The sequence below is a fragment of the Capricornis sumatraensis genome, chromosome 14 (assembly GCF_032405125.1).
Source record: "Capricornis sumatraensis isolate serow.1 chromosome 14, serow.2, whole genome shotgun sequence".
Lineage (NCBI taxonomy): Eukaryota > Metazoa > Chordata > Mammalia > Artiodactyla > Bovidae > Capricornis > Capricornis sumatraensis.
The window spans coordinates 61,350,961-61,366,909 of NC_091082.1; the positions used below are offsets into that span (position 1 = coordinate 61,350,961).

Below are 15,949 nucleotides of genomic sequence, written 5' to 3' on the forward strand. Positions count from 1 at the left end.
GAGTGTTCCTGGATAGTTGCAATGGGGGGACCTGTTTGTTCTGTCATTGGCCTTTGCTTTGACACTGCAATAATGCATCATTAATGCAGCCAGAGACCAGAGTGGGGGCTGAGCTCTTAGAGCTGGGGATGACAAAGACAAACTGGGGACCCCAAGAGAGTGGGGACAGACAGGAAACTCAGGAGGTCTGGCATGGAGGCTGGGGGTGTAAACAGGACCCCAAGTGCCTCAAAGCTTCCCCCAGGGCTCTGTACCCCTCCTTTCCCAGGGCTCCTGCAAACACTCATTCTCAGTTGAGCCCTTGGCTCAGTCCCAGAGGCTCAGGGTTTTGATCCATCGGAAAGCATCGGGCCTCACATACCTTTGGAAAAAGGCCGAGGGCTTAGCTTTGCGGCTTCAGAATTCAAGCCTCCACCAATCTGCATGGGGCCAGGGGCCAGGGCCCAGGGCAGGGTATCGGGGGCCTGGTGCCCAACAGCTGTTGCTAGGTTATTTTGGTCCAGTGGGAGCTTATCAATTACAGGACATTTGGACCAAAATAGCCAACAGCAGAACCATCTCTTGGTGGCTCTGTGAGGACTTCTCCCTAGAAAAGTTTCTAAAATGGGGCTGGAGAGGGAAGGGAGTTTGATTTGAGGGGTGGGTGAAGTGATGAGGGCTAGACTCACATACTACTTGCTGTCCTCTCTGACCACCTTCCTCGGGGACAAAAGCTGGGGTTTTGCTGGGGAGAGGGTAGAAATTACCAGGGAAGAGCTCATCCTTAAACTTTCTCTTGACTCTGTCTTCCTCCCCCCAAGCTGGAGTCATACATATTACTGTCTCCCATTTGACAGACGGGGTGCACGGGGTCCAGAGAGGAGGAAGTTACAGGTACTGGGTCCACACAACTGGAAACCCGGGCCTCTGAGCCCAGGCCAGGCGGCCTCTCGGTTAGGCCTTGGTTAGACCAGCAGAGGATCCGCGCCCGGTGGCTGCCAGGTCCCCTACACACTCGGGCCAGCGTGGAAACTGCTGACTGGCCCTGGCTTTCCTTCGGGCCACAGCGGGGGCCCTGGCAGCGCCCGCTTCGGTTGACCCCGCCAGCCTCCGTGAGAGGGGTTAAGTGCCGGCGGAGGAAAAGAGGTAGGAAGGTCAGCCACCCTGAAGCTCCCTGGAGCCCGCTGGAGCCCCGCCCAATGCCGGCTCGGCAGACCCGGGCACGGCCCCGCGAGAGCCTGCCAGAATTGCACCCGGCGCAGTGCCAGAGGGACCCAGGTTGCGCTCCCGTTTGCAGCAGGGGTGGCGCGCGGGGAGCGCGCTTTGGCACCTGGCGGGCTCGGGGCGGAGGGTGCGGGCACGCTCCCGACACGCCCTCAGAAATCCACTGGGGTTGGGGGCGCGTGGGAATTGAACTTGGTCGTCGAGTGTCCCGCGCCAAGTCTGCGCGACAGGTCTTATCTCCCGGTGACGGAAAGAAGCTGCCCGGGCGGGGCCGCGTTTGGCGACGGCCACTCCGCTACCGTTACCACTCCCGCCTCTCCTCCGGGATTTTCCAGCGGGTTAATTTCCTGTTCGGGTAAATCCTTCGCGAGTCCGTCGCCCCTCCCTCCCTGGTCCCCCGTTCCCCCACCTCCGCCCCGGCCACTCGGGCTCCCGGGGTAGGTCCGCGCTGCGCTCCATCGCCCCCGCGCTCCCGGGCGCACGCCCTCCCCGCGCCCGGCCTCCGGGGTCCCGCGAGCCGCCCCGCGCCAGGGCTCAGCCCCAGAGTCGCGTCCGCGCCGCCGCCGTTCGCTCGGGTCCAGGCCATGAGCCCCCGCGCCGCCGCCCGCGCCCCCACCGGCGCCGCCGCCGCGGCGCTGGGGCTCTTTAGCTTCCTGCTGCTGCTCCGGCCCGGACACGGGTGCCCCGCGGGCTGCGCCTGCACCGACCCGCACACCGTGGACTGCCGCGACCGCGGACTGCCCAGCGTGCCTGATCCCTTCCCCCTGGACGTGCGCAAACTGCTGGTGGCTGGTAACCGCATCCAGCACATCCCCGAGGACTTCTTCATCTTCTACGGCGACCTGGTCTACCTGGACTTCAGGAACAACTCGCTGCGCTCGCTGGAGGAGGGTACGTTCAGCGGCTCGGCCAAGCTCGCGTTCCTCGACCTCAGCTACAACAACCTGACCCAGCTGGGCGCCGGCGCCTTCCGCTCGGCCGGGAGGCTGGTCAAGCTAAGCCTCGCCAACAACAACCTGGCTGGTGTGCACGAGGCCGCCTTCGAGACCCTGGAGTCGCTGCAGGTGCTGGAGCTCAACGACAACAACCTGCGCAGCCTCAACGTGGCCGCCCTGACCGCGCTCCCGGCGCTGCGCACCCTGCGCCTCGACGGGAACCCCTGGCTCTGCGACTGCGACTTCGCCCACCTCTTCTCCTGGATCCAGGAGAACGTGTCCAAGCTTCCCAAAGGTGAGTCTGCGCGGGGGAGCTGTGTGTGGGTGGGGGTGGGGGGGTGGGGGGTGGGGTGGGGGACGGAGGGACAGCTTGGGGAGAGGCTGCGACAGCCGGATAGCCTCGGCGCAGCCCTCTGGGGCAGAGACCGGCATTAGAGACCTGGTCGCTCATGGCCCCTGCCCTGAATGAGAGCTGCTCCGGGTGTAATCCTCTCACGTTCCCAGCCTGAACTTTTCTCGGGACTCTCCTAGAGAAGGAGAGTGGGGAGGGACACATTTGGAATTCTCTGGACTTTCTGGGCCTTGTTGCTATGCTTTTGCCTTTGTTTACCTCCAACAATGTTTGGAACCTGGGTTTCCCAGATCGTCTCATGGGGCTTTGGCTCCTAGCACTGGTGGATGTAGGGCTGCCTAGGTGGCTCAGTGGTCAAGAATCCAAGTTTGATCTCTGGGTGGGAAAGATACCCTGCAGAAGAAAATGGCAACCCACTCCAGAATTCTTTTCTGGGAAATCCCATGGACAGAGGAGTCCGTGCGGTCGCAAAAGAGTTGGACAGGACCAAACAACAACAATATCAATGATGGATGTGCCTTATTTCTGGGCCCCTCCTAAGTGGAAGACTCCCTACTGTGTGAGCAGCGACTCAGCACCGTTCTCAGTATCCTGAACATGGAGAGAGAGTGCACCAGTTCTAAGAGCTCTCTAATAGCTTCTGGAGCCTGAGCTGGTTTTGATTTCTCAGCTGCCAATTTGCTGTTCTGTCTGAAAGGGGTAAGGAATATTCCTGGTGAGGAATAAGAGCAGCCTGCAAAGAGCCAGTGGTGCAGTGAAGATTTGCAGTAGCTTTTCAGCCCAGATGTGAAATTGCTGAACAAAAATCTCCTGGGCTGGGACACCTTTTGCTTGCCTGGTGCACTTCTTCCGTTGGTGACATAGACATACGTGCCCAGCTGGCAGACAGGAACATAAGGGCACAGTAGGTAAGGGGCCCTGTGAAGGCCAGGAGGAAGGAGGCAAAGGCAGAACTGAGAAGAGGAGACCTCAGCATCCATATGGATGAGCCCTGAGCCGGTGGACTGTCCTTGCCTTCAGTGGATTCCAGGCGTCCAATGGTGAGCATGTGAGTGTGGTCCCAGCAGTGAGCCCTCAGAGCCAGACTCCGCCTCCCGCCTTGCCCCTGGGGGCTTGGCAGAATAGGAAGCAGAGCTAAGACCCACAGTAAAAAAGGTGAGGTGACATTGATGTGGATTTATCTTTGTGAAATATATATATATATATATATATATATATATATATATTTCCATTTATTGAGAATTCAAGGATGCTGCTCATCTATGTCCTGAATTCCTGTGCTCACTTATTCATTCCGTACTGTCACTAAACACACATCCCAGGCAATCATTTCTCTCCTGAGCTGACCCTTTCAGCCCAGGCTGGCTCTCCCACACCAGCAAGTTCTAAAAAGACCTGACGTGCAAGGTGCAGAGTCCCCCAGCTTTACACTTTGCCTTCATTTGCTGTCTGGCTTCCCAGACCCTCCCCACCAGAAGACTGTCCTGGAGACAGGGAGGTCCAGGTGCAGACCTCATTGTGGAATGGGGGTTCACCCTGGTTTTAATAGCTTCTGCCTTTGCTTCTCGGTGGTGTTGGCATCATGAACCCCCATTGTCAGCTGAGGGAGTATAATTGGTTCCCACTGTTATTCACATGAGGACTTGGTGTTATGGGTCAGGAGCGGTGAATTTCAGTCTCATTTCTGCCATGGATGGCTGTGACCTTGACCAGGACATGTGTCCTGTCTGGGTCTCAGTTTTTTCATTTCTAAAGTACTTTAATTGACCTCTGAGGTTTCTATAGAGCCCTGAATTTGGAAGGCATAGATTGGAGATCTGGCTTAAAAGCTGAGTGACTCTGGGCAGGTCACTTAAGTTCTTTGAGCCTCCCTCCTCTTTCTTCTGGGTGAAATTGACACACAGGAATGCTGACCAATATGTCTGACTGGTGATTGTCAGTATCAGAGTGACTTAATGTGGGTAAATGAATGAGCAGTAAAAATAGAAAGGGCTTTCCAGGTGGCTCAGAGGTAGAGAATCTGCTTGCCAGTGCAGGCTACATGGGAGAAGTGGGTTCAATCCCTGGGTAGGGAAAATCCCCTGGAGTAGGAAATGGCAACCCCCTCTAGTATTTTTGCCTGGAAAATTCCATGGACAGAGGAGCCTGGAGGGCTGACGTCCATGGGGTTGCACAGAGTCAGACACAATGAGGCATCTGAACCCCCATGAGCACGCAAGAATAGCAAATGTTATTCTTCCTCTTGTCCATAATATAGGAAAGCAAAGAGCCGCCAGATGGAGACCTGGGGACCTGGACCGTCGGTCCAGAGCAAGGAAGAGTGTCCAGGCCCCGGTGGAGGGTTGGTCTCATTCAGGGAGGGAAGACGGAGGCGGCAGGAGGACAGCTTGGGGGCTCCTGGCGTTTCATGGGGTGAAGTACGAGAACATCTGTGACCTCACTGCCCGTGGCCTGTGGCCAGAGCAGAGTCTTCAGCTCTGTGAACCAGAGCGGGGCAGGGGGTGGGGTGGGGGGGTGAGTGTGGAGCACCTAGTCTAGACCTTGAGGTGAGAGAGTTGGGTTCTGATGCGGACTCTGATCGTGACCCTCGGCAAGTCCCAGATCTCTCTGTGCCTCCGTTTCCCTGCCCTAACTTCAGACTGAAGAACAGAATCCGATAGCAGGTTTGCGGTGAGGGTTGTGTGAGGTCCTCTCTGTCAAGGGCACAGTGATTTTAGCAAGGAGTAGGTGATGGTCAGGCATGAATCACTCCTTTCCCTTCTCCTCATGCATTCGGGCCTCTCACATTTCACAGAGGCGTCTGGTGAGGGGCTGAGAGCGCAGGCTCCAGCCCAGACCTGCTTGGCTCAGACGCTGTCTCTCCCTCTCACTAGCTGTGTGCGCTTCTGCCTTCCCGTTTCCTCTCCTGTAAAATGCGAATCATGCTAGTTCCCACCTCGCAGGGCTGTGGGGAGAGTGAGAAAGGTAGCCTCTATAACAGGGTCCCCAGCCTCGGGGATCTAATGCCCGATGATCTGAAGTGGAACTGATGTCATAATAATAGAAATAAAGCGCACGATAAATGTAAATGCGCTTGAATCATCCCCAAACCACCCCATCCCCTGCCCTCTGGTCTGTGGATAAATTGTCTTCTGTGAAACTGGTCCCTGGTGTCAAAAAGATTGGGAACTATGGATCTACAAGGTACTTAGAACAGTGCCTGATACATGGGAACTACCAATAAGCATTAATACTGTTATTACCCTGTTTTGTCCAGAAGGCCTGGAGAGCTGATGGGAGTGACTTGCCCAAGGTCATACAGAGAGTTAAATACAGATGAAGGTGGGTGGATCAGGACCTCTTGGCTCCTGGCCTCCTGGAAGTTGGAGTCCATCCACTTCCTGCCAAGGAAACTAGGCGCCTTGGGGCACAGGCTCTAGGGGTTTCTAGGTAGGGCCTAAGTAGGAGAATTCAGAGGAAACAGCAGAGACCTGCCCCCCTCCCAGCAAAGCCCTTGCCATTACCTCCTCTGCCCCTTCCTCCTCCAGAAAAACAAACCAGGCAGAACCAGTGACCTTGACAAGCTCTGACAGCGCAAAAACATGATGCCTGCCAGGTGAACCTCTGCGCGGATGGGAGCGCTTGGTCGCTAGTGGAACACCATGGGGCCGGCTGGTCCCCTCTGTGCAGGCTCCTGCAGGGCTCTGCTTTCAGAGGCAGAGGGGTCTGGGGGAGCCAGCCTGCCGGGGCTGGATCTGAAGGAAGGCTCACCGGCCAACTTGGCAACAACAAACAAGCAAACAAACCCCAAGCAAGAAAACAAACAAAATCCCAGGATGCTAATTCACTCTGAATTTCAGGTAAACAATGCATAACATTTTAGTATAAGCATGTCCTGTGCAACATTTGGGATATTCGCACACATAGAATTATTTGTTGTTTTTTGAAATTCACGTCACTGGCCATCCTGTGTTTTATCAATTGGCTTCCCTTGTGGCTCAGCTGGTAAAGAATCCGCCTGCAATGAGGGAGACCTGGGTTTGATCCCTGGGTTGGGAAGATCCCCTGGAGAAGGGAAAGGCCACCCACTCCAGTATTCTGGCCTGGAGAATCCCATGGACTGTATAGTCCATGGGGTGGCAAAGAGACAGACGTGACTGAGAAACTTTCACTTTCACTACCTTCTGGTAGCAGTTTGTGGTTTACCAGGGCTGTCTTTTTTTAAATAAAATACCCATGCCTGGCAAGTTACCTTTACCCTCAACTGGCCACTGGGTGTGAGGTGCAAAGAAAAGAAGTGGTTTGCACAAGTTCACGTTGTTAGTGGCTGATATAAGCACGCACTCAGGGGTGTCTGACTCCACTCCTAACTCTTTGTGATGGCCTAGAACAGGAGGGCAGGAATAGCGCCTGCTCTATTCTACCATCCCTGACTCCCCTGGGGGACAGCTGGCTGCCCTTCCAGCCCCAGATTCCGCTCCAGGTCTGGTGGTTCTCCCAGGAGCCAGTAGGTTCTGGGCCAGGTAGGACACTGTGCCCTCAAGGGAACAGTGACCATCCTTCTTTGAGTCCACCTGGAGACTCAAAGGAGCTCCGGACCTGGAAGATACCGACATGGGAACTCACTCAGGTGACAGTGGGGTAGAGAGGGAGAGAAGGGGAGGGTCTGGGAGACAGGGAAGTGGCAGGACAGCACCCTTCTTGGGAGATGGTGATCTTTAAAGCCCTTCGGTCCCTCCCCTTGTCTTCTGTTCACAGCAGCCCAACGAGGTGGTTGGAAATGAAAACACACAGGTGGTGAGGAGCCTCTGTGTGCTGATCCCTGGGGAGTTTGTTTGACATGCAGATTCCTGGGCCCCCAGACCCACTGAATGCTGGCCTGGTGCATGAGGCCTGGGCATCTGCATTTTAGGTGCTGCCACCTCCTGAAGGGCTTCCCAGGTGGCTCAGTGGTAAAGAATCACCCTGCAGTGTTGGAGAACTGGGTTTGATCATTGGGTCAGGAAGATCCCCTGGAGAAGGAAATGGCAACCCACTCCAGTATTCTTGCCTGGATAATCCCCATGGACAGAGAAGCTTGGCAGGCTACAGTATATGAGGTTGCAGAAGAATTGGACATCACTTAGTGACTAAACAACAACATTCCCTGAAAGGGGCTTGCAGTGCACACGCTCTCTAAGCTTGAAAACCGCTGCTGGAGGGAGCAGGCTTTGTGCGGCAGCTGTGGAAATGCTGTGTGACGTTGTAGGACTTTCCTGTCTCTCTGTGCCTCAGATTTTTCTTTTATAAACAAAGGCATGTGAGTGGGAGGATTTTAAGGTTCCTTCCAACTCTAAAATTCTATGGTTTCAAGGGAAGGGAAGATGGTCTGTGTCTTAAAGGTTAGGAAGCTGAGGCCTGGGAAGATCAGGCCCCTCCAGAGACCTCACTGCTAGAATCCAGGGGCCGCAGTCTCTGTGTGGTAGGGAGAGGGTAAGAGCAGCTAGGAAGCCTGGGGTTCTGGGCTCACAGTTCATCCCATGTGACCCAGCCTTGCTCCTGGAGCTTTGGGCAGAAAAGGCCACTGGGTATGAGGAATCATGGCTCAGTGGTAAAGAATCTGTATGCCAATGCAGGAGACACAGGAGATGCAGGTTTGATCCCTGGGTTGGGAAGATCCTCTGGAGTAGGAAAAGCAACCCACTTCAATAATCTTACCTGGGAAGTCCCATGGACAGAGGTAAGAGCCCTGCTGGGCTACAGTCTATGGGGTCGCAAAGAGTCGGACACAACTGAGACTAAACATACATACACACATCTTACTGGGGCTTCCCAAGTGACGCTAGTGGTTAAGAACCTGCCTGCCAATGCAGGAGACATGAGACGCAGGTTTGATCCCTGGTTGGGAAGATCCCCTGGAGGAGGGCATGGCAACCCACTCTGGAGAATCCCATGGACAGAGGAGCCTGGCGGGCTACAGGCCATGGGGTGGCAAAGAGTTGGACGCGACTGAAGCAACTTAGCAGACACACACAGAGTGCATATTTTCCCTGTGCTTATACACCTAAGAGAACCACGTTCCTGGCAGACGTAGATCGAGGTCTCACTCGCTCTTTCAAGTGGCCTGCCTCCCGCTGTTGACAGGTCTGTACATGTCCTGGTGCCACAGGTGCTTGTATTTCTAACTTGTCTCTTAATTAGAGTTGAGTCCTCAGTGTCACCTTTCAGCATCCCCAGTGTCCTGGCTGGGTGTCAGCTTTTATGGGCACTGCGCTCTGGAGTTCCAGGGAGAGTCGGCTACAGACATGACCCAAGACAACCCCTTGTCTCTTTTCTTGCTGGAGCGCCCCACCCGGTCCTGCTACTCTGTCCCAAATGCTGGATCTTTCTGGAAATGACACCTTCATCCTGCTGCTGTTGCTCTTTAGTTACTAAGTCGTGTTCGACTCTTTGTGAGCCCATGGACTGTAGCCCGCCAGGTTCCTCTGTCCATGGGATTTTCCAGGCAAGAATACTGGAGTGGGTTGCCATTCTCTTCCTGGGGAATCTTCCCACCCCACGGATTGACCTTGCGCCTCCTGCATCACAGGCTGATTCTTTACTTCTGAGCCACCTGGGAAGTTGGGGTGCTCTATCAATTAACTCAAAGGGCAACCTCATTGCTGGGCCAGTGGGTCAGAGGACCTGCCTCTCTGCCTGGCATGGACAGCCCTAGGGGAGCAGTTGGCAGTCTGTTCTGGAGAGGCCAGTGGCACTGTCACCTGAAGCTGGCCAGCTGCCAGCTGTCTCAGATCCCGCAAGATTTAGGCCTTTCAGCCAAGTGGCTGTCCATTGCCCTCTGTCCCAGAATCCTGTGGTCCCCGATGTAGCTGAGAATGAGGTGCTTGGCCGGTCTTGTCACCACCAGGCTGGCGGTGTGATGGTGGCCCAGAAGGACCTCCGTGTAGGCTGGTTGTCATGAAGACCTGGAATCGGGTGTGTTCGTGGTTACTTGAGTCAAGTTGTATCCTGAACACTGTCACTGTAAGATCACAGCAGAGTATATCACTCCAGTCCTGGGACTGTTCTGGGCTCCTGCCCTCAGGTCTTCGCCAAGCTGTGCCAACCACTTCCCCAATTCTCCCCCCAACCCCACCCGCCACCTTCCCATCCTCATCTCTACTTCTCTGCCTTTCTGGTTCCTACTTAACCTTCCAGCCTCCAACCCTCTGGGCCTCGAGGCTGCACTGGGAGGCTGGCCTGTGCAACCTGATTGGATCCTGTATTACCTCTACGATCACTGCTCGACCTGCCAATTTGCAGGTCTGGCCGGTTTTGAGGGCACAAAGTGTTTCTTTTTCTCCTTGAACCCCCAGCAGTTGGTGCACTAAATGACGTGTTTGGAAACCTGGTGGCTTGCATTGCACTTGGAACAAACCAGCTCCTTCCTGTGTCCTGAGAGGGTCCATCCACAGCCCAGCCACACCAGCCTTCCTCTGTCCTGGGAACAGAGCAGGTGCTTGTGACCAACCAGGACCTCCTAAATTATGACTTTCTCACCTGCTGAGACGGTCCCACCTTCCCATGGCTGTGTCTCCCTCATTATCAGGTCCCATGAGATGTCCCCTTCTCAGAGAGGCCTTCCCTGATCACCCCACCCGAACAGTACCATCCCCACCCCACTCACTATTGCCGTATCTCCTTGTGTCTGTGGCATCGCGCTCGTAGAGTCCACATTATCTTGGTCACAAGTCTTGTTGCTCTAGAAGCATGAGTTCCAGAGCCACACGTTCCCTGCAGTGTCCCCAGTAACTGGGCCTTGCCCAGCATAGAAGGGTCTCTGAGGGGCCGCGGGCATGTGCGAGTGGACGAACGCACACTCCTGGGGCCTCTGTCACAAGGGCCATCGGGACAGGCCAACATCACTGCCCTTAGCTTTTACCCCCACCACCCCCCCTGCCCGCCTGTGGTCAGCCAAAGACACCCAGATCACCTTTCAGCAGGGGCAGAGGCCTGGAGTGGGGGTTCTCTGGGCTCCATTAGCAGATCCTGCTCAAACCCTCAGGTGGTTGCTGTGAAGGAGGGAGGGGGCCAGCTGCACCTACCCCATTTGTGAGAGCAGTGCTGGCAAGAGAGTGGGGCCGCCTTCGTCCGGGGAGTCTGTGAGCCTCTGCCCTGGCGAGGTGCAGTGTGAGTGGCTGGGGGAGAGGGTTCAGGACACCGAGACCACAGATCCGTTTACCCTACTGAATCGGAAACCTGCTTCATCTGGCACAAGCAAAAAGAAAGGTGTCTTGTAAAGATGTGGGTGTGTTGCCAGGAGCCCAAAGTCCTAAACAGTCAGGCCCAGGGAGCTGGCGGGTGAGACCTAGGAGGCTGCAGGGAACACAGCGGCTCCCTCTTTCACTCTCTGCTTCTCACATCATCTCTCTTTAACTTTCTATTTTATAGTCGTGTGTAGCTGATTCAGAGCTTCCCTGGTGGCTCAGAGGTAAAGAGTCTGCCTGCAATGCAGGAGCTGCAGGAGATACAGGTTTGATCCCTGGATTGGGAAGATCCTCTGGGGGAGGGCATGGCAACCCACTCTGGAGAATCCCATGGACAGAGGAGTCTGGTGGGCTACAGTCCATAGGGTCTCAAAGAATTGGACACGACTGAAGTGACTTAGCACACATGCACACGTGGCCGGTTAACAATGTTGTGATAATTTCAGGTGACAGCAAAGAGACTCAGCCATACATATATGTGTATCCATTCTCCCCCAAACTCCCGTCCCATCCAGACTGGCATGTAACATTGAGCAGAGGTCCCTGTGCGCACATCGTCTTTTAGTCTCCTCTTCATATATTAATAGGCTTTCTCAGTTTTTTCCATCCATGTGACAAAATAATATGCTGCTCCATTCATGGGACCAGCTGAGGCCAGGCGAGACTGTGCTGTCCTGGTTCCAATTTCCAGATCTGAGAGGAGGCTCTGGGGGGCGGAGCTTAGGGATGGGGGCTGGGCAGACCACCCACTAGGCATGGAGCTAGGCATGCATGACTCTGGCCGGGCTTCCTGTGAGCTGATCCTGGGCCCTGGTGTCCCCTCTGTCAAATGCAGGTGATAGCATCTGCCCTTTGACCTCTAGTGACATCATATGAAGATGCTCAGAGTACAGCTTCCTCCAGCACCGCACATAGAAGCTGTTGTTTTCTTCCTTATCCAGTTCATAGAAATGTGGACAAACAGGCTTACAAATCCCCCTGGATTTAAGCATTGCCTGTTAAATCCCAGATGTCCACAATCCATGCAGACGGACATTAGCCGTGTGTTCACAGCACGTCCTCCCAGGGGCTCTCAGCCTGTCTCCTCTGCTTCAGAAGGTGCCCAACAAAGAGCCCCCAGTGCCTTACCTCCTTCATCCTCCAGGTTGGCCATGGGGATAAATGCCAGAGGCAGGAGTCAGGACCTCAAAGGAGCTGCGGGCCACTCAGGACTAAGGGGCAGCTTCTCAGACATGAACCCAAACCGGAGATCTAGGAATTTGGTTCCTGTCCCTACTGCTTTGTTGGCCAGCAGTCAACCTGAGTCACATCCTCTTTCTCAGTTGCTCTCGATAATGAACAGTGACCCCAGAAGCCCCCGGGGGCTGTGGGTGGGAGTCCTCAGAGGAGGTGGGATACAAGGAGAACCGCAAGCACATTAGAAAGAACTCGGAGCTCTGCACTGACTAGACTCCCCAGAACATAGTGGTGTCTGAGCTCCTCTGTCAGCTGCAGACCCGGGGGCTGGATGACCTGGAAGGCTTCTTCTAGCTCTGATTCTGGCTGCCTCTGCACCCTCTCCAGCCAGCCTCCTCCAGGTCATGGAATGAGAAGGTCCGACAGCCCCTTGTCCCCAGCATCCAGCAAAGGTCTCCTGGGCGGGCTCCCTTGTCACTGGCCCCACCACCCTGGCAGCTCTCTTTCAAATCAGCAGGCACAAGAGTATGTTCTCTTCTCCTGCCCCCACCACATTATTAGAAAGAATGGCATTGCTTTTTCACAAAACACCAAGGGGATGATATCTCTTTTTAACATAAGCTTCCCTGGTGGCTCAGATGGTAAAGAGTCCACCTGCAGTGAGTGAGCCCTGGGTTCCATCCCTGGGTTGGGAAGATCCCCTGGAGAAGGGTGTGGCAACCCACTCCAGTATTCTTGGCTGGAGAATCCCCATGGACAGAGGAGCCTGGCAGGCTACAGTCTGTGGGGTTGCAAAGAGTTGGACACAGCTGAGCGACTAAGCACAGAGAATCATGAATGATTATCTGCATCAGAAACGAAGATGTCACATGGTCCTGTTCAGGGCCTGAGGACTTAGAGCTGAAGGTCAGGACACCTGCTGCCATGTCCTTGACCTGGGCAGGTCATCTAACTTGTCTGGTATGTGGTTCCTTCATCTGTAACCCTGAGGTTTGTCGGGAACATCAGGGAAATCCTAATGTAAAAGGGCTTTAGGAAAAAATGGGGGTGTGCAGACATGGATATGACTGTCTTTTTTTTTTTTTTAACTTTGCTTTTTCCCCATGTGCTATATTATGTATTGGAGAAGGAAAGTGCAATCCACTCCAGCACTCTTGCCTGGAAAATCCCATGGATGGAGGAGCCTGATAGTCTTAAAATTACCCATGGAAAGCTACTTAGGTTTTTTTGTTTGAATCTTAAAACCAGAATTAGGTGCTATTTATTTATTTTGTCTGTGCGGCATGTGGAATCTTACTTCCCCAACCAGGGATTGAGCCTATGCTCCCGGCATTGGAAGAACAGAATCTTAACCACTGCCTTGCCATGAAAGACGCCTGAAATGACTATCTCTAAGGATGAAGTTTTATACTCACAGATGTCTAGAAACAGGAGAAATGGAAGCCTTGCAGGGCCACACGGGGAAGCAGCAGGGATGGTCAGGAGGCAGATGAGGTAAAAAGAAAGACAGATGAGGGTCTTTATGGTGGTTTTTGCAGGAAGAAATGGGTGAGGGGGGGTAAGCAGAGGAGGCAGGTTTAAAGTTGGCTAGTTTGAGTAATTTCAGGAAGCTCTCATTAAAAGGATGATCCCTAGCTATCTAGTACCTGGCCCTGCAGTGTTTGAGGGCAGGAAGATAAGAGTCTGGGATTGCAAGAATCTGATCAAAAGAGGTGGGTGGGATATCAACTGGGGTTGGTAGGTTTGCATATCAAGAGTGTGCTCATTAGCAAGGATTTAGGAACTGGCCAGCACTGGGAGCGACAGTCCTTCCCCGAGTGGTAAGGCCCCAAGATGCCAAAGCTAAATAAAATATAGAATGTAAAAATCATGATGAATACAGGGGTCATTGCAGATATAATTGAGTGGTATTTTATTTAATCCAACATCTGCAAAATGTTATACTTTCAACTTGTAATCAAAAGAAAACTCATTCATGAGCTATTTTCCCATTCTTTATTTCACACAAAGTCTTTAAAATCTGGGTGTGTTTTATACTTACAGCACATCTCAGTCCAGACTAGCTGCGATCAGTTTCTCAACACGTGGCTGGTGGCCACTGTAGTGGATAGCATAGCTCTAAGTCTACTAGTGTCTTTCAAAGTGGTCAGTGCCAGGCTTACCCCATTTTACAGATGAGAACATCAAGGCACAGATCGGTTAACGTAACTTGGCTGAGGTCACCAGCCAAGAAGTGACAGAGGGAGAGATGAGCCGGGGTCTTTGTCACTAAACATTCCATGACTTCTCAAATCTCATGTCAGAACCAGGTCCCTTAGGCACAAACCCACTCTCTTGTCCACAGCTCGTGCTTTAGGCTTAGAACCAAACTTAGTGAGCCTCGCTAACTCCGAATCTTACCTTGGCTGAATCAAAGGTGACTTGAATGTGTTAGTGAAAGTCAGAGTTCAGTTCAGTCCAGTCACTCAGTCGTGTCCGACTCTTTGCGACCCCATGAATCGCACCACGCCAGGCCTCCCTGTCCATCACCAACTCCGGGATTTCACTCAGACTCACGTCCATCCAGTCAGTGATGCCATCCAGCCATCTCATCCTCTGTCGTCCCCTTCTTCTCCTGCCCCCAATTCCTCCCAGCATCAGTCTTTTCCAATGAGTCAGCTCTTTGCATGAGGTGGCCAAAGTGCTGGAGTTTCAGCTTTAGCATCATTCCTTCCAAAGAAATCCCAGGGCTGATCTCCTTCAGAATGGACTGGTTGGATCTCCTTGCAGTCCAAGGGACTCTCAAGAGTCTTCTCCAACACCACAGTTCAAAAGCATCAGTTCTTCAGCGCTCAGCCTTTTTCACAGTCCAACTCTCACATCCATACATGACCACCGGAAAAACCATAGCCTTGACTAGACAGACCTTAGTCGGCAAAGTAATGTCTCTGCTTTTGAATATGCTATCTAGGTTGGTCATAACTTTTCTTCCAAGGAGTAAGCGTCTTTTAATTTCATGGCTGCAATCACCATCTGGAGTGATTTTGGAGCCCCCCAAAATAAAAGTCTGACACTGTTTCCGCTGTTTCCCTATTTCCCATGAAGTGATGGGACCAGATGCCATGATCTTCGTTTTCTGAATGTTGAGCTTTAAGCCGACTTTTTCACTTTCCTCCTTCACTTTCATCAGGAGGCTTTTTAGTTCCTCTTCACTTTCTGCCATAAGGGTGGTGTTATCTGCTTATCTGAGGTTATTGATATTTCTCCCAGCAATCTTGATTCCAGCTTGTGTTTCTTCCAGTCCAGCATTTCTCATGATGTACTCTGCATATAAGTTAAATAAGCAGGGTGACAATATACAGCCTTGACATACTCCTTTTCCTAGTTGAAACCCTGTTGAAAACAAGTTCACCTCCTATTTTAGGCTCTTCTGAGACTTTATCTGGAACAATGACACCTCCCTGCTTGCCAGACAGATATCAAGTTGTGTCTTTCCTCCGCTCAGAACTCTCCAGTAACTCCCATGTTGCTGAGATTAGAAGCCAAGTTTCTTCCAAGGGCTTCCCCACCCTCTCTGCAATCTGACCTCCTTTCTTTCTGGCCTCATTTCCTACTACTCTCTTTCATTCACTCTAGTCCAGGCACCCAGACCCCGTGTCGTTTCCCAGACGTCACAGACATATTCCTACCTCAAAGCCTTGCTGTTCCCTCCACCTGGACCGCCCTTGTCCTGATGTCCACATGACGTTCCCCCTGGCTCCTTTTAGCTGCTTGCTCAAATGCTCATGGAGCCTTTCCTCCCAGCCCCAGTGAGCTCTGAGACCTGCCACCTCCAGCTATCTTTCTCTCCCTACTCTCCTTTTTCTTTATTACACCTGTCACCTCCTGCTGCATAATACATCTTACTGATTGCCTTGTGGTCTGTCCGTTTCCCCTCACTAAACTGTAGTCACAAATTATTTTTTCCACTGTTTTTACTCCAAGGCTGGCATGTATTAGGTACTCAATATGTTTTTTATTTTTTTGGCTGTGCTGTGCGACATGTGGAATCTTAGTTCCCTGACCAGGGATCAAACTCGTGCCCTCTGCATTGGGAGTGT

The 15,949-nt window shown here is 53.1% G+C and overlaps 1 protein-coding gene across 1 annotated transcript in view; it reads left to right on the plus strand.

The window, feature by feature from the left end:
* The first annotated feature begins 1,787 nt into the window (after positions 1-1,787).
* The window catches only part of LRRC38 (leucine rich repeat containing 38), a 33,919-nt gene continuing 19,757 nt past the window's right edge, over positions 1,788-15,949 (plus strand). Inside the window, exon 1 of the mRNA XM_068986607.1 lies at positions 1,788-2,433. Within this exon, the coding sequence (XP_068842708.1) occupies positions 1,788-2,433 (646 nt within the window). The remainder of the gene's footprint in view (positions 2,434-15,949) is intronic.